Genomic DNA, 26,945 nt, shown 5'->3' with positions numbered 1-26,945 from the left:
TTAATCAATGACTATAAAAATAATCCCAAATTATTATTCTCGACAATTGATCTTTTAACAAACACAAATATTAAAAAATCCTCCAAGACACCAGCACTTTGCAAGGACTTTGCAGACCACTTCAGAAGAAAAATCAATGACATCAGATACAGTCTTTTATCCCAACAGCTTTTAACACCTGGATCATTGCTTTTACCTGAGGAAACACTGGAGAGTTTTGCCCTGGCTGATGCAAGGACACTTGGTCGAGTTTTCTCCCAAGTAAAGCCCACAACCTGCCTTTTAGATCCAATTCCCACACCGTTTTTTAAAACACTCTATGGATTCTTTGAGGAACAGCTGTTGTATTTGGTGAATTGTTCTCTTCAGACGGGGGTCTTCCCCACCTCCTTCAAAACGGCGGTGGTGAAGCCCCTTCTGAAGAAGAGTGATTTAGACCCCAATGTCTTAAAAACTACCGGCCTGTATTCAACTTACCATTTTTAAGTACATTTTAGGAAAAACTTGTTTTTAATCACTCCACTGGTTCCCTGTTGCAGCACGCATCCAATTCAAGACGATGACACTGGCCTTCAGGGCCATCAATGGAACGGCACCTGTCTACCTTCAAACACTGGTCAAACCTCACGCCCCGAAGCGAGCACTTCGCTCCTCTACTTCAGCTGGCCGGCTGGTACCACCATCGCTGAAATCAAAGAAATGTCACTCAGCAAAGTCCAGACTCTTCTCTGTTCTGGCGCCTCAGTGGTGAAACGAACTCCCGACCAATGTCAGGACAGCAGAGTAATTTGCCATCTTCCGAAAAAGGCTCAAGACTCACCTGTTCAGACTTCACCTCGACTCTACATAGCATGACCAACTAACACCCCCCCCCCCGAAAACAAAAACAACCTTGCCTATAGCACTCTAATCGTAGCACTATTGCTCTTGAAGTACTACTTTACTCAGATGAGGACCTTCTATTTTTAGCTCTTACTTTATCGGCAATGATACGTTGTGGTTTCTTTGATTCCTTCTTTTGACAAATGTACTTATTGTAAGTCGGTTTGGACAAATGCGTCTGCTAAATGACCTAAATGTAAATGTAATCAAGTAAATGATTTCTTGAACTCAAACCATATTTTAGACTCATCAGTCTGGTTTTAGGCGGAACCACAGTACAGAACTTTTAAAGATTTTAAACCACATCAGGTGTAATTTAGATAATCATAAACCCACAGTCCTGGTACTACTGAATCTAACTGCCACCTTCGATACAGTAGAGCATCACATTTTATTAAATAGACTGAGGAACCTGGTCGGCCTCTCTGGTACTGTTTTTAACTGGTTCACGTCCTACCTTACTGATCGAAGTTTCTTTGTAAGTATGGATACATGTTCCTCAGAAACCCATAAGATAAAGTGTGGGGTTCCCCAAGGGTCAATTTTAGGTCTAACTCTTTTTAACTTTTACCCGCAAGGACGTAAGGGGTCCGCAAGCCCCCTTGCGTTGTGTCGACGCGGAAGCATAACTTGGGCTTTAAGCAAGAAGTCGACTGCAAGCTAAGAGATAATATAAACGAGCTGCAGACACAAAAGGTAACTCTGGCTGAATCTCAGGTGCCCATAGCAGAGCTGGAAGAGTGGAAAATAGATGCGGGAGAAGTGATGATGGAAATGCTGGAGCAGGCACGCCAGATGAAAGTTAAGGTAACTGACCTCGAGGGGAGATCAAGGAGAAACAATATATGAATCTTCGGCATCCCGGAGGAGACGAAAGAGAACTCCACTAGCAAGTACGTGGAACATCTGCTAAAAACAGAGCTACAGCTACCTGAGGGAACGGAGCTCCACATCCAGAATGCTCACCACAGTCTTGCACAAAAACCAAGCCCAAATGCTTCACCCAGGTCAATTATAGTTAACTTTCTTGAGTTTGAAACAAAAGAAATGATCCTGAAGACGGCATGGAGGAAAAAAATACAAGTAGAAACAAGCAAATATTTTTTGACCACGATTACCCTGCTGAAGTAGTCCAGAAACGGAGGTCATATATGTGCATTCAAAACAGAGTTAAAACATATGACAGCGCTACGGACGCCGCGTGGAATATGAGAGAGCGGGGATACACAGTAGACCCACCAGGAGATGACAGCACACCTGTCAGGGGGGGAAGACACGAGTAATACCGGAAGGGCAACGTGTCAGAGGGGGACGCGAAGCAGCGCACCGTGCCAGAGAGAAGCTACAGGAGTACCACGGGAAAATATGAACAGGTACTGGAGGACAAAATTAAAACATAATGATGACTAATCATCAACATACTGTCGCTAAATGTAAACGGTCTAAATAGTCCAATAAAAAGACAAAAGGTCATGACAAAACTTAAAAAAGAAAAAGCAGAGATATTTTTTCTTCAGGAGACCCAACTTTCACAATCAGAACATGATAAACTTAAAAATGATGGCTACAGGAACTTATACCACAGTACATTTAAAGAAGCATGCAGAAGAGGAGTAGTGATACTGATATCAAATTCAGCTAAGTTTGATCTTGAGAAGGAATACAGGGATAAGGAAGGAAGATACGTCATAGTAAAAGGAAGACTACAGAATGAACTAGTAACATTAGTAAACATATATGCACCTCCAGAAAATGACAAATACTTTTTTAAATGCCTATTTGATGATATCATAGCAGAAACACAGGGAATTTGGGTTTGTGGGCGAGACCTAAAAGTTACTAGAGACCACAAAATAGATACAACTAGTTCCAAAAAGAACAAAATGCATTTGACAAGATTCATAAATATATCTTTGGAGGAGATGGGGATGATTGATGTTTGGAGGAGTCTACACCCCCTGGAAAAAGACTTCACTCATTACTCGGCAGCACATAAGGTCCATTCAAGGATACATTACTTTTTTATGAATGTAGAGGATAACCATATGGTAAGGGAGTGCAGAATAGGGGGCGCCGATGTGTCAGATCACAACCCACTCTACTTAACAATACATTTAAACAATAGAAGACGGCATACACTATGGAGATCAATCTGGGAATTATGAATAATGATCTAACAAGGAAGAAGGTAAAAACGTAAATAAAAAGATACATAGAGGAAAATAATAGTGGCGCAGTAGACCCTACAATTTTTTGGGATGCCATGAAGGCGGTCATTAGAGGAAAACTGATAGCTGAAACGGCATATGCATAAAGAGTTAAAGTGGAGGCCTATAGAATAAATACTGAGAAGTTAAAGGAATTGGAAAATATTTATAATTTTTTTCAATTTCATCCGATAGTATGTAATTTATTTTTGTTTTCGTTTCTTTAATTTGTTGACTTGTCTTGGGATCATTAGTGTTTTGGTATTCCAGAAGAACACTACACGTAGTGGAGCAAGCAAGAAAAGACAAAATGAGCACAGTATTAGTAAGTATCAATGCAGAATAAGCTTTCGATTGTGTCAATTGGGAATTTCTATGTAAAGTATTGGAGAGATTTGGATTCAGCAATAAATCAATACAGTGAATAAAAACACTATCAACAACCAATGGCAAGAATTAAAATCAATGGGAGCTTGACAGACAAAATCAGATGACAGAGATCAACAATGCAAGGATGCTGTCTATCACCCACTCTATTTGCTCTTTTATAGAGCCGCTTGCCCAGGCTATTAGACAGGACAAAGAGATCAAACGAGTAGTGGTCAATGGCATAGACACGATTCACGCGAATTATATATTTTGACTGAAAACTGTGAATTTTGCTGAAAGATATTCTATTCAATGCATTATGTAAAAGAACATATAACATTCTGTTATATTAAAATATATCAAAACATTGGTTGGAACAAGTCCGTCTTTCCCAAACTTTGGTTGTGACTTGTCCTTATCGTCCCGATGCAAACTTCCGCCCTCGTGCACACATCAAACTGTGCAGCTCTAATGTGATCATCACAGGTTAGCGGCTGCATGAGGACCATGAGGGAGAACATGGACGTCCCCACTATTCTGCAACAGCAGTGCTGTGTGAAGAGAGTGCAACACATTTCTTTGTCACACGGCTGATATGGTGTTAACGTGGCACAGTTGGTGTCTCCCTGCCTTATTACGTGGAGCATCCACAGTTAGTGAAGTGTTGTGTTGTCTGCTTGTGGACCTCGGAGTCACAGTGGGACAGAGACCACATCAGCTCCACCCTTAAGCCACGAGTACACGGGAATGTGATGGAACATGGCTGCAGGCTGTGGTGTTGTAACCATGTGTTCTGGTGTTCATGATGAACTGATGGTGGAATTGTTTTGAGTCCAGTTTGAATCACTGAATAGTTTCATGACATCTTTTTCTCTGGTGTCTGGTGTCTTTTCTCTCTCTCTATTTGATCTTCTATCATCTCTCCAGACTCTGTCAGGCTGCTGAATGGGACTAGTCTGTGCTCAGGCAGACTGGAGGTGAAGTCCAACCAGTCCAACCAGTGGTGGTCCTCAGTGTGTGAAGCTGACTTTGACCAGCAGGATGCAGAGGTGGTCTGTAAGGAGCTTGGCTGTGGGGCTCCTTCAGTCCTCCAGGGGGCGCTCTATGGAGACGTGGGGGCTCCAACGTGGACCAAAGAGTTCCAGTGTGGAGGCCATGAGTCTGCTCTCCTGGACTGTAGAAGCTCAGGCTCAGATAGAAACACCTGCTCACCTGGCAAAGCTGTTGGACTCACCTGCTCAGGTAGAAGAGGAGCTGCAGCTTTGATCTGGTTCATTTCTGTTCTCATCAAACTCACTTTGCTCTTTCACTGACGACTCTCTTCTTTCTGTTCAGAGCCTGATGATGTCAGGTTGGTGGGAGGAGCCAGTCGGTGTGCTGGAACACTGGAGGTGGGACAGGGAGACTGGAGACCAGTGGATGACGATGACTGGACACTGAAGGAAGCAGCTGTTGTCTGTAGAGAGCTGGACTGTGGCTCTGCTGTTTCTGTAAGATGGAGAGAGGAGTCTTCAGACAGACCTGTGTGGAGGATCAGGTCTTACTGTGTTCATTCTGGATCCACTCTGAGGGAGTGTGCAAGATCAGATTCCTCTTCTTTCATCCTGAATCTCACCTGCTCAGGTAAGCCCCTCAGTGACATCATCTATGACATCATCTATGGCAGCAGTGTTCCCAGTATGTTCCTTCCTCTGTCCCAGTGACAGTCAGTGGTTTCCACTGGACTGAACTGTAAAGTTCTCCAGGACAATGACGTCCTAGAATGTAGAGAAGTGGGCTGGTTTCTGGAAGCTTCAGACCCTCCATAGACTGCTGAGCTTCACCTGGCAGGACACACCTGTCTGTCTGTCTGTCAGACCTGTGACATCACTTCCTGTTTTAAGGGTCCATCTTGTTGAACGGAGGGTAAATGTGACCTTTCATCTCTCGTCCTTCATTTCCATCTAAAGTCTTACCAAACTCCTTTCAGTAGAGAACTACAAACAGGAAGTAGGACCATATAACAGCTGTGTTCAGGTCATTTCACTGGCTTCCAGTCCATTTTAGAATTGATTTGTTCATGTTAATGGTGTTTTTCATGTCATGTCCTCATCCAAGGCTCTCCTCAGAGGGATGACAGTGGCAGACATGTTTGCAGCAGCATCCTGGGATTCTCCATGCCCTTTCATCTGTTTCTATCTGCTAGATGGATCTGAATCCTCCCTGACTCATTCAGTGTTAAATGAGCTCGATGGCCGATGAAGCGTTGACCATCTGGTGCTTTTATGCACACATCAAACTGTGCAGCTCTAATGTGATCATCACAGGTTAGCGGCTGCATGAGGACCATGAGGGAGAACATGGACGTCCCCACTATTCTGCAACAGCAGTGCTGTGTGAAGAGAGTGCAACACATTTCTTTGTCACACGGCTGATATGGTGTTAACGTGGCACAGTTGGTGTCTCCCTGCCTTATTACGTGGAGCATCCACAGTTAGTGAAGTGTTGTGTTGTCTGCTTGTGGACCTCGGTGTCACAGTGGGACAGAGACCACATCAGCTTCACCCTTAAGCCACGAGTACACGGGAATGTGATGGAACATGGCTGCAGGCTGTGGTGTTGTAACCATGTGTTCTGGTGTTCATGATGAACTGATGGTGGAATTGTTTTGAGTCCAGTTTGAATCACTGAATAGTTTCATGACATCTTTTTCTCTGGTGTCTGGTGTCTTTTCTCTCTCTCTATTTGATCTTCTATCATCTCTCCAGACTCTGTCAGGCTGCTGAATGGGACTAGTCTGTGCTCAGGCAGACTGGAGGTGAAGTCCAACCAGTCCAACCAGTGGTGGTCCTCAGTGTGTGAAGCTGACTTTGACCAGCAGGATGCAGAGGTGGTCTGTAGGGAGCTTGGCTGTGGGGCTCCTTCAGTCCTCCAGGGGGCGCTCTATGGAGAGGTGGGGGCTCCAACGTGGACCAAAGAGTTCCAGTGTGGAGGCCATGAGTCTGCTCTCCTGGACTGTAGAAGCTCAGGCTCAGATAGAAACACCTGCTCACCTGGCAAAGCTGTTGGACTCACCTGCTCAGGTAGAAGAGGAACTGCAGCTTTGATCTGGTTCATTTCTGTTCTCATCAAACTCACTTTGCTCTTTGACTGACGACTCTCTTCTTTCTGTTCAGAGCCTGATGATGTCAGGTTGGTGGGAGGAGCCAGTCGCTGTGCTGGAACACTGGAGGTGAGACATCAGGGAGACTGGAGACCAGTGGTTGGCAAGGACTGGTCCCTGAAGGAAGCAGCTGTTGTCTGTAGAGAGCTGGACTGTGGCTCTGCTGTTTCTGTAAGATGGAGAAAGGAGTCCTCAAGAAGACCTGTGTGGAGGATCAGGTCTGACTGTGTTAATTCTGGATCCACTCTGAGGGAGTGTGCAACATCAAGGTTCTCTTCCTCCATCCTGAATCTCACCTGCTCAGGTAAGCCCCTCAGTGACATCATCTATGACATCATCTATGACAGCAGTGTTCCCAGTATGTTCCTTCCGCTGTCCCAGTGACAGTCAGTGGTTTCCACTGGACTGAACTGTAAAGTTCTCCAGGACAATGACGTCCTAGAATGTAGAGAAGTGGGCTGGTTTCTGGAAGCTTCAGACCCTCCATAGACTGCTGAGCTTCACCTGGCAGGACACACCTGTCTGTCTGTCTGTCTGTCTGTCAGACCTGTGACATCACTTCCTGTTTTGAGGGTCCATCTTGTTGAACGGAGGGTAAATGTGACCTTTCATCTCTCGTCCCTCATTTCCATCTAAAGTCTTACCAAACTCCTTTCAGTAGAGAACTACAAACAGGAAGTAGGACCATATAACAGCTGTGCTCAGGTCATTTCACTGGCTTCCAGTCCATTTTAGAATTGATTTGTTCATGTTAATGGTGTTTTTAAGACCCGACATGGTCTGGGACCCCAATATCTCTCTGACAGGCTTGTGAGGTACCAAGCAGCCAGACCTCTCTGGTGGTCTAGAACAGGTCGTCTGGTTATTCCCCGGCTCTCCAGGAAAACTGGTGAAAGTGCCTTTAGCTTTTCGTCATGGTGGGTGAGCCCCGATGCTGTTGTTCTTTAAAACTAAACTGGAAACATTCCAGCGGCACCGTCCAGGAGTCTGGTTGAAGGTCTGGATTATTACTTTTATTGTGTTCTTTCTTTTTATTGGTTTCAACCTACTTGTCACCTGTTGCTTTTACTATTCTTTATTTATTCTTTAGCTTTTTATTGACTTGTCTTATAGATTCTAACTACTTGGTTGCTTCTTTTTATTTATTTAATTCCTACTTTTTAAAGGATTTGATTCACATGCATCATTTATGTGTCTGTTTTAATTTGTAATTACTGATGTCAAAGGTTTTATCAGCTGTGTTTGTGGCTGTGACTTCCATGGTTGCTAATGCATCGTGTTGCTCATTGTGCTTCCACCAGGAAGGAAACGTTCCACATACATGAAGTTTATTTTGCTTGGCATGTTGAACAGAAGGAGGCAGCAGCTGTTTGCTCATTACAGAGGTCACTTACAAGGCTCTGTTAAAACAGCGTTTGTCTCTCTGGCTGTGGGACGCCATCACACAAGCCTCCAGTGACGCAGGAGAGGAGCCTCCGCTGGACGTTCAGGTGCACTGCAAGAGAGTCATGTCCTCTTCCAAGGCTCTCCTCAGAGGGATGACAGTGGCAGACATGTTTGCAGCAGCATCCTGGGATTCTCCGTGCCCTTTCATCTGTTTCTATCTGCTAGATGGATCTGAATCCTCCCTGACTCATTCAGTGTTAAATGAGCTCGATGGCAGATGAAGCGTTGACCATCTGGTGCTTTTATGCACACATCAAACTGTGCAGCTCTAATGTGATCATCACAGGTTAGCGGCTGCATGAGGACCATGAGGGAGAACATGGACGTCCCCACTATTCTGCAACAGCAGTGCTGTGTGAAGAGAGTGCAACACATTTCTTTGTCACACGGCTGATATGGTGTTAACGTGGCACAGTTGGTGTCTCCCTGCCTTATTACGTGGAGCATCCACAGTTAGTGAAGTGTTGTGTTGTCTGCTTGTGGACCTCGGTGTCACAGTGGGACAGAGACCACATCAGCTTCACCCTTAAGCCACGAGTACACGGGAATGTGATGGAACATGGCTGCAGGCTGTGGTGTTGTAACCATGTGTTCTGGTGTTCATGATGAACTGATGGTGGAATTGTTTTGAGTCCAGTTTGAATCACTGAATAGTTTCATGACATCTTTTTCTCTGGTGTCTGGTGTCTTTTCTCTCTCTCTATTTGATCTTCTATCATCTCTCCAGACTCTGTCAGGCTGCTGAATGGGACTAGTCTGTGCTCAGGCAGACTGGAGGTGAAGTCCAACCAGTCCAACCAGTGGTGGTCCTCAGTGTGTGAAGCTGACTTTGACCAGCAGGATGCAGAGGTGGTCTGTAGGGAGCTTGGCTGTGGGGCTCCTTCAGTCCTCCAGGGGGCGCTCTATGGAGACGTGGGGGCTCCAACGTGGACCAAAGAGTTCCAGTGTGGAGGCCATGAGTCTGCTCTCCTGGACTGTAGAAGCTCAGGCTCAGATAGAAACACCTGCTCACCTGGCAAAGCTGTTGGACTCACCTGCTCAGGTAGAAGAGGAGCTGCAGCTTTGATCTGGTTCATTTCTGTTCTCATCAAACTCACTTTGCTCTTTGACTGACGACTCTCTTCTTTCTGTTCAGAGCCTGTCAGGTTGGTGGGAGGAGCCAGTCGCTGTGCTGGAACACTGGAGGTGAGACATCAGGGAGACTGGAGACCAGTGGATGGCTATGACTGGACCCTGAAGGAAGCAGCTGTTTTCTGTAGAGAGCTGGACTGTGGCTCTGCTGTTTCTGTAGTAGAGAGAGAGGAGTCCTCAGACAGACCTGTGTGGAGGATCAGGTCTGACCGTGTTCATTCTGGATCCACTCTGAGGGAGTGTGCAACATCAGATTCCTCTTACTCCATCCTGGATCTCACCTGCTCAGGTAAGCCCCTCAGTGACATCATCTATGACATCATCTATGACAGCAGTGTTCCCAGTATGTTCCTTCCTCTGTCCCAGTGACAGTCAGTGGTTTCCACTGGACTGAACTGTAAAGTTCTCCAGGACAATGACGTCCTAGAATGTAGAGAAGTGGGCTGGTTTCTGGAAGCTTCAGACCCTCCATAGACTGCTGAGCTTCACCTGGCAGGACACACCTGTCTGTCTGTCTGTCTGTCTGTCTGTCAGACCTGTGACATCACTTCCTGTTTCCACAGCATATCTTGATCTCATTCTAATATTTAACGCTAGATCGTGGGCTTTAAGTCTCATGTTGTGCAATAAAAGTTTTCAAACATATCTTTTGTGTTTTGATAATAATAATTATAAAGACAACAATAAAGGATATTTATAGCACTTATCAAAACAAGTAGTTAAATCATTCTTTATGAGGCAAACATCAATAGAGGAAAGGAGAGAATAAAATGCAACATACACACATTTCCAGATATTTATGAACAAATCTTAATAAATCCAAATTAATTTAAAAAAAATATATCAATCTGAACGTGTTGAACGTGTACAAACTACAGGTGGCATCTAACAGGATGTAACTGTTTCTATGACTTCCTGTGACGTCTATGAAGGCTGCTGGAAAGCGTTGGACTGGACGGCAGCTTTTAGGCTCCGCCTCCTGCTGCTGCCGCCTGATCTCGTCTACTTTCCAGGCGAGGAGCAGTTAATCTCCAACGAGCCTCATGTGACCGTTCATCATCTCTCTGTCTTTACAGACCTGCTGCTGCAGCCAAACATCTCCGTGTCCTCCTCCATGGACGGGGTCTCCGAGGCCCAGCAGCAGGGGTTTCAGGCGTTCAGGCGCTCCACCTTCATCGTCTTCTGCTCCGTCCAGCCACAGTACCCAGGAGGCTCCTTCCAGCTCACCTTCACCTCCTCCAACTCAGCACACAACTACACCCAGCCAGCTGTCAATCACACTGCCCACTTCCTGTTTCCTGCTGCAGAGCCCGCCCACCAGGGACGCTACAGCTGTGTTTATCACGTCCATGTTCGTTCTCATAACCTCTCCTCTGAGAGCCGTCTGCTCTCTGTCACTGTCGTAGGTAAGCTGACTGTTCAATTCCTGATTAGCATGACTGAAAGAAGTGAAATGTAATAATATTCTTTTAGATTTAGGTTTAATCCCACAGACACAAAAAGAATGTGGCTGCAGCTGAAAATGAAGCAGAAGAATATTGTGCAAACAGGCAGCCTAAGACATATGGGGCCCTAGTTTCGTAGACCAGGCGCAGTCAGCTCTCGGCGCACCTGCGCCGCGCCGACGGGGTGTGTCCGCCTGGACTTTGCAAGTTTCGTGCACCGCGCAGGCACACCTCCCGTCTCGCCCACCCGCGCAAGTTGGAAAGAGGGAGGAGAAGAAGGCGTGAGTGGGAGACGAGGAGGAGACGAGGCGTGGACTGGGATTAATACAGCCAATTCAGATTTTCACCAATCAAATGAGCTCCTCTCCTCACCTTTAATGCGTTAGGGGAGGTTCAGTGCAAGTTCCGTCATTTGACAACCCGATGACAGAAGCAGCGGCGCCGCTCCCACCACGCGCATCACGCGCTGTGCGCACATATCATAATAATAACAATGCCCATATTATAAAAAACAGGCGAGAGAGAAGGAGATGTTTTGGTCCGAGAGGCTGAGTTTCCGTTACGCGTGCCATCCGCCTTTGATCTGACGTCAGATGTGACGGGACAATCTATATAGATATAAATTCACGTGTTGATTCAATTAGTTGTATTAAATAGTGTTTGTTGTGATTATTTATTGCTGTGGAAACCTGCCTTTGAGTTCTCGGTGACGTGTGCGCACTGCGCGCCGTCAGCCAAACTTCCGATCCGCCAGCTGTGATTCGCATTGAATGAATGGACTTTATTTACGCCTTGCGCCTTGCGCCGAAAGTAGACCTGGGGCCTGTACTACGAAGCGAGTTCAACATACCCAGGGTATCTTTCAGAGATCCAGCTTAAGTTACCCTAACAAAGGCAATCGGAGATAAGCGGTCACACGAAGCTGGTTATCAACTCATTAACTCAACCCAGGGTTTACCTGTCCAGCTACAGTATGAGCGCGTGCACATGAAAGAGGCGGCATTTGCAGCATTAGACCAATCACAAACATGGATCAGTCTACGGCAGTGGAGCGGCGTATTTCACGTACGAGGAGCGAACCATAATCTTACAGAAATACGAAGAAGTTTAACATATAATGCAGGCAAAAGGCAACAGTTTCATCTGCCAAATGCAGGAAGGACAGCTGGCAAAAACTCGCTGACTGTGTGAATAGTATTAGTAGTATAATATGACTGCCCCATCATAAGGACACTAGTAGATCTGACTGATTAAATGAAAATCTATGATGTCCTTCCGCAATAAAAGGCTGAACACATAACTTTAAAATAATTAATGTCTTGCTTGGATGTATTCTTATAACGTGGTTTATGACAATATTAGCCTAATTCTTTCAGCTGCAATCCCGGCGGTGAAAAACGGACTTGGGAGCAAATCAAATAAATATAAAACATAATTCAAAGTGGTAAGTAGGCTGTACCCTGACAAAGAAAAGTATTTCCCTCCGATGAGAATATGTATCTCTCATATAAAACATCGTCAGACACAGACCAAAAGGGTTTTGCCGGTCTCTGTACACTCTATAGTTCTCCTACGAGACCCTCTCACGATCCACGAGCTTCTTTTTTTTTATATCGGCGCACCAAGACAGCTGATTGGTCAGTTGGCGGTGTTTTTCTCCACGTTGATCTCTTATCAGGAACATAACCTGCTCCGGAGCAGGTTAGCTCCACAGCGTAAGTTACCATGGTGATTTACCCCGGTAAGAAGTGATCCAGCGTCGTAGGACGGAAAACCCAGGGTCAACGCTTAAGTTACCTCGCTAAGCACAAATCCTGCTTCGTAGTACAAGCCCCAGGTTGGAGCTGGCGAGCTTTCAGCGCAGTCTCGGCGAGGCTTTTTACCACGAAACTTCCGCTACGCCAAGCTGAATGTGTGACGCCTCCCCCTGCTGCGCCGCCACACCCATCTTGGCGCAGGCGCTCCACCAAACTGCCAAACTGACCGTGCGCAAGGCTGCGCGGGTCGAAACTTGCATTGCGCCGGCTCCGCCACCCTGCGCTGCGCCACGAAACTAGGGGCCATGGTTTTAATCTTATGCCAGATTGCCAGTCTGCCCATGCTCGGCAATAAACTCCTTTCTGATTCAGGCTGCTCCAATCAATGTGCTTCCATATCTATTAGGTGGAAGTTTAGGTTCACTGTCTTTGTGGAACAGAGGACCCAGAGTGTCCCTCTTCTCAGGCTTAACAAACTCAGAGTTTGAACTAAACCTGCTTTCTGGAATCCAGCCCTGATCTAGTGAACAAAGTGAAACCAGGTCTGTAAATGGTGACAGCAAACAATGGAGTGGAGGACAGAATGCCAGGTCCCTAGTTTGTGTTGAATGGCAGCTGTTGGAGTCATGATGAGTCATGTGATGACTGTCCATGTGTTTGATCATCAGATCTGAGACCTGTCATCATCAGATTGGTCACCGTGCCGCTGATTCTGCTGTCAGCGCAGGTCGGCCTTTACTTCTACTTTAAGGTACTGACACATGTCTGTTGTTGAGAGCACTGACTCAGTCTGTGTTCATTGACCTGGAGAGAGGAACCATGCAGGAAGTCACATGTCTGTGTGCTGTCACATCTCTCCAGGCCAGCAGGGGGCAGAGGCCGGGCAGACGGGAGGACGTGGAGCCGGATTACTACAACCTGGGCGTTGGTGCAGCTGAAGGAGGGCCGACTGAACAGGAAGGAGCTCGGGGAGCAGAGTAGCACCTCCAAGGAGCTCCTCTCACATCCACATGGGTTTCTAACACACCGACACCAGCTCATGTTCATACGCATGTTCCTCTGGAAATATGACTCATCACATTTCTACTATATTGTTATTACTCTGGACATGAAAAGATGTCCATGTTGAAGTGGGGGGTTTGGAGCTAGGTGCTATCTCTGAAGCGTGAGGATCTGCTGGTGATGCTTCTGTACCTCTTCCCTGATGGTAAAAGAGTGAACAGGTGATGTGCTGGGTGGGAGGGGTCAGTGGGGAGCTGTTCTACTTCACCCTGGTAAGCACCCTGATGTTTTGATGGTGGAGCAGCCTTCTGACATCATGCTCTGAGATTGAAAAGGGTGGACCAGCCAACCTAGGGTGGGGAGACTGAGAGAGCTGGTCTGAGCTTCACTGGACTCCAATCTACAGTAGAAATGACACAATTACAATCCCATCTCCACATTAATAACCTGTTTGAGCCCCTCCAGTCTGGTGTTCACCCCCTATACAGCACTGGAACAGCCCTCGTCAAAGTCCTCAATGACCTCCACCTCTGCTGACACAGGTTCCCTCGATATCCTCACCCTCCTCGATCTGAGCGCAGCCTTCGATACCGTGAGCCATAACATTCTGCTCTCCAGGCTCCAAGACCTCGGTATGGAAGGTACCGCACTCAGCTGGCTCCAACAGATCCCACTTTATTTCCCTCCATAACCACACCTCTTCCTCAGCCACAGTCACACAGGGTGTTCCCCAGGTATCTGTACTCGGCCCCCTCCTCTTCATCATCTCCATCCTCATTCATGCCTTCATTTCCTCCCGTCTGGATGACTGTAACTCATTCCTCCACGGCATCAACTCCAGCTCCACAAACCGACTCCAACTGGTCCAGAACGCAGCCGCCCGTCTCATCAGCCCAGTCCTAAAGAACCTCCACTGGCTTCCCATCTCCCACCGCATCCCCTCCAAAATCCTGGTCCTCACCTAGAAGGCACTCCACCATCTGACCCCCCCTCATCTCCCTGACCTCATCCCCCCCTACCAACCCTCGCGGGCCCTCAGATCCACATCAGCTGGTCTCCTCTCCATCCACAAATCCAACCTCCGCAGCTTCGGGGCCAGAGCCTTCTCCAGGGCAGCTCCCAGGCTCTGGGACTCCCTTCCCCAAACCATCGGTGATTCTGAGTCCCTCACCATATTCCCGTCCCGCCTCCAAACCCATCTTCTTTCTTTCATTGTTTTGTCTGATGGTCTGTTTATCTCTTGTCTGTAAAGCATCTTTGGGTTCAGAAAAGCGTGATATAAATTGAATGTGTTATTATTATTATTAGAAATCCTTCAGCCTCTCAGGAAGGGGGGCTCACATGATGCTTGGTCTTGTAGTTAGTGATTGTGTGCTGGCCCTGCCAAACCCCCTTAAAGTCATGGACTTGGAGCTTGTTTTCAGGTGTGACTCTAGAAGTGGCTTCAGCTGTTTGAGCTGCCTTTTGAAGTTGCTATTTAAGGAGTTTGTATTGGTCTTTGTGGCCACATTGAAATGCAGCATTTGTCTCACTGCATAGGCGCCTTACTTCCTTGTTGAAGCGAGGCTTGTTATTGCTATGGTAACAGGTTTCATCATGGAGATGTGGTTGAAATCTCCCAGCACCAGGACTGCAGAGTCCTGTTGGAGGTCCCAGAGACTGTTTTCACACCGACTTCATCTGTTAGTCACATGTCATGACTTCACGTCAGCGCCCCCTTGTGGTTCACATGGCTCATTGTTGTTGTGAAGTCGATTTGGGCAGCAGGACACATTTAGCTGAAGAGAATCACAATGAACAGCTTATTTTTGTGATGAACCAATATTCATATTTCATAAGAATTCTGCTTCATTTTGTACATAAAGTGTTGACTTAATGTTGTACTTTATAAACAAGTATTTGATTTTGTATTTCAGGATTTTACTCTTATTAATCATTTTGCTCATTTCATAACAATTGTACTTGATTTTGCTATTTTTCATAAGTTTTGAGCTCATTTGACTTAGTTTAAGGAATGTTGTTGTTTATCGTGACTTTTTATTCATGACAATGTTTTATATGATGAGAAGAGAAAGCGAAAAGCAAAATGAAACAAAAATACCAAAAACTAACAATGAGGCCATGGGATGATCAGTAAATCCAAGCAAATTTCAAAATAAAAGTCTGTATATAGAATAATGATGAAGCATCTGTCTCAGGGAGTTTGCTCATTTTTGTACTGAACAGATTTTGATGAGAAATATGGTCATAACTAAGCAAACAATCTGAATAAACATAAGAAACATATGCAGCAGGTCGATGCAGTTGAAGTAGAACATTGAAATCTTGACTTTGTATATTTGTTTTGGAATTACAATCGACCACAAATCTCTCATTTCATGTTTCTATGTTCCATTTTCTGCCTATATTTGATTTCTAGACTATTTCATGTGGTACGTTGTGGTTTTGAAGTGCTGTGATTTAGTTTTGGACACATTTAAGGAGCTTTGTTGGAGGAACCTGAGATCTGTTCAGCGTGTTGGTTTGTTTGAGATTTGTGAAGACAGACTAAAGAGAAGACAGACTACGACGTGCCGTTCACTATTTATTCACAATTCTATCATGAAGTCAGAGCAAGAGCTCAAGGACTGTTTGTGTTTGGAAAATGCTGGTGCATGGCAGTGATAGTAGTCCCAGTGTTTGGACTTAAAACCAGATGCATGAATCACCCAGGTGTTCATGCGGATGGTAATCTATGGTCCAGTGAACTAGCAGTGCTAGCAGGCTCAGTGTAACGGTAAGGCTCACATCATCAACAGTGTTCCAGTCAATAGAACGGAGCAAAGCTCCCCATAGTACAAGAATAACATGGAACAGGGCTCTTAGTGGTGAAGTCCAACATGGAGGAATCCTCACATCCAACGACTGCTCCTCTGGAATCTTTGTGCAAATGAAAATAAATACATATATATTACATCATGTGATGTATCTGTCTGTTTTTTCACGTGACACTAGGGATGTCCCGATCCGATATTTGGATCGGATCAGCCGCCGATATTAGCAAAAAATGCATATCGATATCGGATCGGCCTGCACGGGAAAATCCCGATCCGGACTCCCGATCCAGTTTTTTTCTTCCAAAACTCCGGTCCGTGTTTTCCAGCGCACCGATGTAGGTAATCCATTCCAGTTTTTTTCCGGTTTCCCCCAAAGTCCGGTCCGCGTTTTCCAGCACACCTCGCGACCTGTCCAGCATCCACTAAACAACAACAAGACGGACTTGTCTGTGCATGTCCAGTGTTTCCCCTACCATTGTACAGGCCATAAAATCAATACGCCAAAAATAAGCCACCTATCAATTCATTCATAAATCAATAGTCATTTACATTAGGAGCGCCTCCGCGCAGCACAGTAGACTTGCTCCTCAAAACGCGCAGCCACAACAATCCTCGCCGCGCGCTCCCGCTACGTTCTTCTTCGTGTACGTTCTTGATGTTGTTCTGATGCCGTTCCGCCTCGTTAAACCACCACGATGTCGCTTTCTACTTTGAAAACACGGAGTTGACACTGTATTTTGATAAGCTGTTGCACTCTTCAGACTCGTGGTGTGAGCGGAACCGGCCCGGTACCGGAACCGGACCGGTACCGGAACCGGACCGGCTTCCGCGCTGCCTGCTCGCACAGATCCGCTCGTGCGCACATGCGCTGATGCAGGTCGAGTGTTGTCGATAAATATATGCACTCCTTCAAAACAACATCAAGCCATATTGTGTGTAGTATAAGGACGTGATGCCGTGTGTACGGGCTAAAGCCCGTTTGGGCTGGAGCAGTGTGAATGCAAAGCAAGGGACCCCCTGTGGGAGGAGGATTGTTTTTGATAAGCTGTGGAACTCTGAGTTAACCTATTTCTACCTGAATTTCTATTAACTATTAAGCTGTTGAGAAAACCTATAACTTATATTTTACTTGATAAAATAAGACAATACATGCACTCATGTCGTTCCCTATTAAGAATAAACAGGTCAGCTTCTCATTACCAATCATTGTGGATTATTCAAACTAACCTAATTAAGTTGGCTAGTTGTTCTTAAGAGTAAAACCCTTTTCAACATGAGTCTGACAACAAAATAAGTAAATATCTTTAATCTTTAATACATGCTTGGATCGGCCGATACTAAAAGCTACAATATCGGTATCGGATCGGAAGTGCAAAAAGCTGGATCGGGACATCCCTACGTGACACACTCTGAAATGAACGTCTACATGTTGCCACATTTAGCTCTTAACGGTTAAAAAAGTGTTGAGTATTTTAAAGTCACTTTTTACCATATTTACAGCAATATTTGTGAACTTTGTCATATTGTTTGTTTTTGTGTTCCAGCTGAGAGCAAACAGCTGACGAGTTGGCAGAGAGCATTCTGGGACCAAACAGTTCCTCCAATCAAAAGTCCAAAGTCTGTCTCCGTTTCCGATTGGTCTCTTTAATGTTGTAAAGAAATGTTTGACTCCAACGTGTCAAATCATTGTTCTCAATCACTTTGCCAGTTTTTAAATTCAAGTAGTTTCACATCATCATGTGATCAGTCTTGGACCACTTTGAGTGGTATCTATCATTTATAAATATAATATTAAGGAATAAATAATGGCAGTAATAAGATAAAAAGACACTGGTGATGGTATTTTCAGTTTACTGAGATGGGGTCCGACTCCCTGTGGTCTCCTGCTTATTATTATTATAATTATTGTTATTATTGCTATATATACTGTCTAACATGTGTGCGATGGTCCACAGGACTGTAGTTGAAACAGTGATTGACTTTAGAATGACTCTGTATGGATCCGTCAGTCTGCACTTCATGTCAGCACAACCGTAAGAAAGCATCCCATAAAGGTCACATGTTGCCATGACAACAACGGAGAAATGACCAGACGGGCGACATCTTGGGCCAAATGCCAATGTCCCCCCTAAGGTCTAAGACCTGAACCCTCAAGGGACCTAACGTGAACGTGCATCAAAGTGCGTGAGTCCGTGAGGGGGGACGTCGGGATTGGGCCTTTGTTTCGATGCTAGCTAGCTACACAAGTAGCCGTTAAAAGGAGTGGAACTGAACAACTCCACCCAAACACCACGGAGGCACACTGACCAATCACAGCGCAGCAGGGTGAGCCTAGGCGGAAGTGGGCGGGGTCAAACGTCCGTGCCCGAAACGGCGGCTCCAGGCCGTAGTTCGTTGTCCGGAATGTGTAGCGGAGTGTTTTCTCCAACGTTTCACCGGACTGAATATGGAGAAGACAACATGGCGTCTGAAGCCGGTGGCCGCACGTATTCCTGTGAGGCCGAGGAGAGGACGTTCAGACTTGGCCTTGGACGCTAACAAACGGACCGGAAGCAGCGGAAGGTAAACAAGACGTTGTACTTCTCTGCGGGGTTCTTTCCGTTAACTCGTCACACGCTTCTATTAACGACGGTTCAACACGTAGTGACGGAGAAACCGAAGCTTTCTGAACCACTGAATCAATACGAAGCAATGTGTGGAAACGTTCTGTTTGGATCCAGTTAAATATGGCGACATCTGCTGGCCAATGTTTGACATTACATGGAACAAGTTAAAGATGCATAACAGTAAGGCCCTGGGCCCGGTTTCCCGAAGCCTTCTTAAAGCCTTCCTTAACGCTACGTCATTCGTAACCCCTACTTAACATTTTGCGTGTTTCCCGAAACGTTCTTTGCTACGAATCTCTTTCGTACGTCACACGTTGGTAAGAGTTGTCTGGAGCGCTCTTAGAGCCTTCTTAGCTCTACCGTAGTGATGTTTCCACTCCTGACGCTAGTCGCCGCCACTGTACAGTAATCCAGAAATCCCCGCTGCGCATGGAACTGCACATTGCCAGTGTTTTTTCACCAGTTGTTTTAAGTCATTCATGAAGAAAAAATAAATAAAATACGCATGCATTTCATCACAAGGCTTAGCTTTACCTCAACCTCAAAAGTAGCCTAGGTATATTACAGTGTCAAAGTCAAGGCATACACAATCCTGCAAGCAATCTGGGAAATTGGCACATCGTCAAACAATTTAAAAAATGTCATAAATGGAGTGGCAGCGATACAACTTATCCTCGTGCTGAACCAAAGACGTCGCCGTCCTCGGAGCCGTTGGAATACATAATTTCATAAGGATCAACTTCAATCCCATGGATATATAGACCGACGCAGCTATATTGCATAAATTTCAACTACAACGGCAACAAATACGCCTGTAATTAAGGCTGTAATTGGCTCCATCTCCTCCGCTGTTTCTATATTTATTATATCTTTTTTTAAATCAGTAGGCTACATGGTAGTATGTTCGACCATGGTTAAATAAATGTTTAGGCCTAGAAGGATTTCTAGCGATGTTTTATTCGCAAACACTGCAATAGCCTACATTTTATAATATAATGCTGTCATGCACCTGCGCATGAAATGGAAAATCGAACTCTGAGCAATCGATTTCAGCACTTTCTTTCTGGACGTACGACGTAAGGAGCGTTTCTTGAGAAGAGTCCTAAGAGACCGTTCGGGAACCACGACTACAGAGGTAAACAACTTTGGTAAGTCATAACGTAGGAGTCTTCGTAGCGCGCTAAGAGTGGACGTTATCGGGAAACCGGGCCCTGGCCTCCATTAGAGATCGGCTACTGTTAGAGACCCGGCCGGTAATAGAATACAGGCCAATATTAGAGGATTTACGGTATGAAATATTTCACGGTGTGAGTCATCACATGTACAACAGTCCGTTCAACTGTCTAAATGTGTCGGCATATATACCATGAATATCATTATGTACTATGGAGTATTTTCTAACATCCACTAAACCGGTAAATTGTCTGTCAGGAGAAACTTGAACTTCACTGACCAATGAGGGGTTTGACCCATCTTACATCAACCAATCACACGTCATCTCCAGTCAGCTGACAGATGCTATTTGTTGGGACCTCACCGTTAGGACTACACAATCTGGCCTACAAAAGCCTACACATGCGGTCAGAACAAAGGAGATAAAAAAACTACAACCACCATTTTAGGGTCCCCTAAAATGGCAACGTCACTCAACTGGTGCCCTATTGGCTGACAACCTCAGGTAACCACAGGGGGTCCCCTGAAGCAGCCGTAAGCTATATATATTCCGGCGCCGCCTGAGGAACTTCCTCTCTCCACCGTGACCCACGTTACAACAGGAGGTGAACATTACGTCTGCAGCGTTTCCTTTGTCCTAGGCCCCAGTCTTTCCCCCAAACTCGCTGGACGAGCAACAGACTGTTTTACCCCTCTTTTCCTCTACTCGTTTTGTTTTTTTTATTTTTTTTTGTTTATCATTTTGGATCCTGAGGAGATCGCCGCAACAGCGCGACTCTCCTGTTCACCCGCGGAAGGAAGAAAATACTTTCTTCGTCTCAGCCGCCAGCAGAACGGAACTATGACCCGTCTTTGTCTGAAATCAGCTGACTAAATCGCCGAGCCGAGTGTTTCTTGAGAAGACTCCTAAGAGACCGTTCGGGAACCACGACTACAGAGGTAAACAACTTTGGTAAGTCATAACGTAGGAGTCTTCGTAGCGCGCTAAGAGTGGACGTTATCGGGAAACCGGGCCCTGTTCTGTATGTGTGACCTTGTTGATTTTGCTCTGCTGCTATGAACTTAGACGAGACCGGTTGGATGGACCACTGGACTTGTTTATTGCTGCAACTGAAACATGGGAACAACACACAACCAGCGTGTCAATGAAAGATGTCAGTCTGTTCCTCGAACCACAGCGTAACGTTACTCGCTTCTGCACAGTGATCGTATAGTGATAACATTTTTTAGCATACTTGAAAATAAAATATAAAACACAAAAGATCATAATGGCCTGCATTTGTAACGGGTTGTAAATAGTCTGTTAAAATTTCTGCATAAATGGGGACAGTGCCATCTGCTGGTGTCAATGTTGCATTGCGGCACAGGGTTAAAAGAAGTGATTTATGGGTAATCCACAGCAGAACGTGTGGAAACTGCTGCCTTAAGTCACATGCTAAACGCTGCAGGGATAATTGCAAGCTAAAGTGCCATAAAGCCCACAACACATCACTTTAGTTTACTGTATTTTTGTTATCTAATTGAGAAATTAACGCCATTTATTTGGCGTCAGGTAAATTATTAAGGTCAGGCGCAGAGCTCAATGCTAGCTTATGCGTAGCTTATTTTACGTTGTCTCTGATGCTAGCCCTCCGTTGTCATTTATTATGTGTTGTGTAGGGCTGCTTGTGTCTCTGTCCGTGATGCTGACGTGCTGTCTTTGACACACTGGTTTCCCCATGTGCAGGTGCAGGTCTACATATACAACGCAGAGAGCAAGAGAGACTGGCACATAGTGGACCGTTACACATTCACATATAACACAGAATATTTTACATTCAACAATACAAACAAACATACCTGAAACATGGGAACAACAAACAACCAGCGTGTCAATGAAAGATGTCAGTCTGTTCCTCGACCTACAAAAGAAGAGCTCCGCATGAGAGAGATGAGAGTACGCAGGTCACGTACACCTCGTGCTGCTGGTAGCTAGCTTAAATCACATTCACACATATTACGGCAACAATTCTTCATAAAACAGTCAAACTACGAGTTTTACAAGACTTACGCTTAACAAGCAATTATACACATTAAATGCTGACCGAGTCTACATAATAATATAACAATATGAAAACATAGTTTCCATTTATAATTATCGTGATGTCCGAGCGAACAGAATGGTAACTCACCCACAGCGTAACGTTACTCGCTTCTGAGCGCTAAACCAAATGCCCAGCATTAAGCGTAACGCAAACATCCGCTGTGGACTTTCAAAATAAAGTACATTTTCAAAATAAAACCGTTGGTTGCAGTCCCAAGTTTGACAGGAATTTAACAAAATAACAAATTCATTATTTACACTGTTACATATGTGTAACTATAAAGGCTCTGTGTGCATGTTGACATATGTGAAAGTCATTAATATTATATGTGTAATTGTGTTATTATGCTATATATGCCTATTGTTGTTATTTCCATGAGATCAGTGATGTAGACATTTAGTGTTCGTGTAATTATTTCAATACAACTCATGTAAATAAATGTCATATTTGAAGCACACTGTCAGCAAATGGTTGTTTTGAATTTCAGGCGCGAGTAAGAGTGAGAGAGAGACATAAGGAGACATAAGGAGGGAGGCCAAACAGGCTGCTTGCAGGAACAACTGGTGTTTGTTGTCACTGATGGTGAATATAAAGTGTATTAAAATACCATCTAATAAATGAAGCACCTATATGAAGTGGAGCTGTCAATGTGTCTCTTTAATCCTGTTCAAATGTAAATCCATATTTGGTTCAGTATAGGGCTGCGACACCGTCTTGGACGGAGACGCGTGAGACAGGACCGGGATCTTACGGCGCGAGGGGAGACAAGTGTTACGGGCATGTCAACTTTCTGTATGAAAAAAACTTTTCAACCGGGGTCAGAGCCAATCAGAGATGATTGGCCCGCCCATACTCGGCCTCTGATTGGCTCAGACCGTGGTGATTCATCTCTATGCTGTGGGGGGAAAGACGCTATTAGACCCGCTGGAGCTCCGGTGCGACCAAGGAACACATTTTAGCCGCACTTCACTGATTTTTGGTCGCATGTGCATCCTAAATGGTTGCACTCTGCAGCCCAGGACTCCTGAAAAACGGTGCGTGTGGAACAATGTTCCCTGCTGAGCAGCGGAATTATGCGTGAGATAGGAATTTAAGAAGCTTCGAGGCAGAGTTTTTGTCTCGAGCATTTTTTAGAATCGAGTTACTCGAATAACTCGAGGAATCGTTTCAGCCCTAGTTCAATATTAGCATGTGTAAATCCATAGTCAATGCCATTATCGTGGTTGTGTTACGTCTTGTCCACTAGAGGGCGTTCCAAAAACATTTCCAGTAAATATGTAGAGTTCCCAACAGGCGACAGCTTTCTAGCTTAGTTAAACGTAAAGCTTAGTGAAGCGTTGTATTACAAAGTGAATGACCTCAAATAGTCAACTTTAACACAAAGTACAACCACGTTACCGTTCTCCGGAGGACGCCGTGTGCCCGTTGCCATGGTTACAGGTCACAAAGGCATCCCTTTATGTGGGTAGGCCAAGGTGAGGAGGGTGGGTTTTGCTAACACATTGGATTATATTTTCTTAGCATTTGATTAGTTTAGATTTTGTTTCCTATTTGAATGACATTCGATCCTGAATTTCATTCCAACAGCCTGAATATGTGGAGAGCATCACGGAGGTGAAACGAGTGCAAAAGTGACCTGTTGAATAAAAAAAGACCTCTTTAATCCAAATTAATATTGAAACCTCCATGACTGTGTTGGTTCTCCTCGTTGTGTTTGTTCCCCTCGGCTTCTGTCCTCCTCTCATCCTCGCTTCTCTCGTATCTGCCAGACACCGAGCTCGGAGTCGGCCGAGGCAAGAGACGAAAGCACGAAGACGCAGAAGCAACTATGGCCGTGGTGAAGAGATCATCCGTCATCCATAAGCACGGGGGAAAGAGAAACCGTGGAGCCAAAATGGAAGCTGTTGGATGTTGGATTTAGTGCAAATCCAGTCATAGAAAGCTTCTTGTGTTGTGGTTTATTTGGGGTTTTTCCTCGACAACTTGTATGCAAAGGTTTAGTACGAGTCCATGTGTTGAGTTAAAGATGATCTTGTCTCTGTGTGTAAGTTGTGACTGTAGTTTGCCTCATATGTGTCGACGATGGCCTTCTTTTGATCCGTCCATTGGACACATTTAGCTCGGTAATGTAAATCTTTTCAACCGATTGATGCAATGTGATTTGAATACATAATGGTGATAATAATATAAAAAGACAGCGGTGGAGATACTTTCAGTTTACTGAGATGGGGTTCGACTCCCTGTAGTGTCCTGTTTATTATAATTATTGTTATTATCATATGAGTTGCATTGACCCACCTTCATGGATCCATTACTTATATTAAAAATGATTATTATTATATATCATTATTATAAGTATTACCATTATCTCATGTTACAAATAGGCAATGGTGGTGTAGTGGCTAAGGAATAAGACACATTATCAAAGTGTTGATGGTTCAAATCCAGGTTTGAATTTTACCGAATGACTTATTTTCTACCTTGAGTTCAGAACTATTTATGAAAGGCACACTCACACACATGTATCACCAAGATGACTTTAATTCTCAAATGATTTCATGTTGGATCGACACATGAAGCAAACATCTCATGTTAGGTTGACTGGAAACTCTTTGACTTTCTTCATTATTTCATTCACCACTAGGGGTCCCTAGCGTACTTATTTGAAGCTTTGGGGTGGAACCACTTTGGTGGTTCATCTGGCTGAGAGGCAAGGGTGTAGGTTTCCCTAATTGGCATGTACCATTACCTTTCCTTCACCCCATAAAGAAACAAATATGTGTGCGTCTCATTCCACCTGTGTATCCACCTCTACACACCCGTCTGATTTATGTCTATGATTTCAAGTGGTTTATGCTCCTTGAATCTTTAATGTTAATATATCTGTGTAAATGTCATATTCCACACATTGTAATTCCTCTGACTTCCCCTGGTAACCCCACGTTTCACGTTGCAACGCTATGAACTGTGGGTAATTCCCTCAGGTAAAGTCAGCATCGAAAGTAGTGGGCTCAAAATGTCCGTGAGCGAGCCCTCGCGCACTTCAGGACTTGACCGTGGCACAGACCTGGGGCCTCATTTATAAAACTGTCAGTAGGATCCTTACTAAAAGTGTACGTACGCCCAAAAGCCAAAGTTTGTGTGCACCAAAAAAAAAAATCTGATTTATAAAACAGGCAAGCTGTACGCAATGTTCCCTTTATAAGGGAGGGTGACGTGAGGACGGCACAGCTTCCAAGTCGGCGCAAAGCAGCAGTGCACCCTGGGCGCATGGCACATCAAGCGGTCGGGTGCTCACTGATGCCGTCCTGCAACTTCAGCGAGACACAATTGAGACACAATCACCGCCATCAACAACGTTGCAGATGAGCTACAGCAAACACGCTCTGTGATGCAAGAAATTGCCATATTAATAAGTGACTTTGTTAAAATGAACAATGATTGTTGTCTTCCTTATCTTACAAACCCCGCATGACATCCTCACGGATGTTGATACCCCTCCAGTCGGGCTGGGGGCCGTGGCTCACTGCGGTCACGCCAGCCGCCGCTTGAAATCTGTTGCGCATCTATTCCTGTACTTACGGTACGGGTGCCCGAAGTTACCAAAATGGCGTTGAAAGCAGTTTTTATATCAGGTGCAACGGTTAAACATGAGGAAAATGATGGGTTTGCTCATTTCTTCAATAGATCTTTGTTCAGAGTGACTGTGACTAGCAGTTACATAGCAAATATCAAGTCATTTTACTGGATGGTTTTATAATAAAGTCACCTCAAAATCCTGAATGTTATTATAGAAAATATCAAGACATTCTACTGTATGGTTCTATAATAAATTCAATTCAAAATCACTCCCAGTATCAAAGTGCACACTGGCGAATGGATCATTTCCTGATTTTCTAATCTAATCAGTGGTGTTTCCTTTCAGAGGCCAAGGGAAGCCAGGCTTCCTCCGTTTTTTCAGAATATAACCATCATTTAATAAAATCACTTTTTTAACAGTTTCCGTAATCCCTCTGTGATGTGTCTGTCGTCTCCTCCTCGTCTCTCTTCAGTAATTATTGAGCGTTTCATGATGTGTTAAACAGCGCCCCTCTAAATGTTACGGGGTGAATGAGTGTTGAAAACACGTTACTGCACCCTGTTGTCTGTGAGGAGGCCAAGCTGCGCTGAACTCCCTTGGTGGAAAAAAAGAGAGAAGCCCCTGACTGCAGACCCGCAGACCTCAATGTGGGCGGAGTTAAACGTTTAACCCTGCCCACTCCCCAACATTTGACACCGCCGTCAGAGGAGACATGCTGCTGCGGGTTCGCAGTGAGGTCTGATATATTCCTCCGGTCTCCTTCCACGCTTCTGACTGCCGCTTTGGTATGATAAATAATGGAAGTAAGTGTGACTTTTATGATATTGCTCATTTAATTTTAGGTGTATCATTAGGTTATGTGAATTAGCTGCACATGAGCTAATGTTATATTTAAACTAACGTGATACTAATATCAGAGTGCATTCGGTGGTATATGCACTGTAAGTTAATGAGACTAATCAGAGCACAAGAAAAAAATAATGTTGGTGTTTTGTGACTTTGTAATCATGTAATCATTTTTTTTTACGTATAGAGACACATTACCGTGATACGTGGGGATGACCCCTCCAAGTCCACAAAAAGCAGTGACCATGTCCGTTTTGCAAGTACAGTGCATCCTCTAAATATCAAATGGACAACCACATTAAGGGCCATGCCTCAGTGAGGCACAAAGGTAGTACTAGAAGTTTATTGCACACAAACATGTTACACACCATTAAAACCTACACAATCACTCATGCTTTTGTGTATCCATTAAGGACTGTGATGTTACCTTGGACCAAGGTATTGGAAGACTGGATGGCG

At 44.9% G+C, this 26,945-nt stretch overlaps 2 protein-coding genes across 2 annotated transcripts in view; both read left to right on the top strand.

Annotated features, from left to right (window-relative positions):
- The window catches only part of LOC311010071 (uncharacterized protein), a gene marked incomplete at both ends in the record, with an annotated part of 443,514 nt that overhangs the window by 37,074 nt on the left and 379,495 nt on the right, over positions 1-26,945 (top strand). The window lies entirely within an intron of this gene.
- Positions 7,515-26,945, top strand: part of LOC311010027 (scavenger receptor cysteine-rich type 1 protein M130-like) — a gene marked incomplete at both ends in the record, with an annotated part of 71,441 nt that continues 52,010 nt past the window's right edge. Inside the window, 2 exons of the mRNA XM_084004509.1 lie at positions 7,515-7,521; positions 8,774-9,088. Of these exons, the coding sequence (XP_083860635.1) occupies positions 7,515-7,521; positions 8,774-9,088 (322 nt within the window). The remainder of the gene's footprint in view (positions 7,522-8,773; positions 9,089-26,945) is intronic.

The sequence above is a fragment of the Eutrigla gurnardus genome (genome assembly GCF_963514095.1).
Source record: "Eutrigla gurnardus genome assembly, chromosome: 24".
NCBI classification, from domain to species: Eukaryota; Metazoa; Chordata; class Actinopteri; order Perciformes; family Triglidae; genus Eutrigla; species Eutrigla gurnardus.
This window is presented reverse-complemented; position numbering and strand designations above follow the sequence as displayed.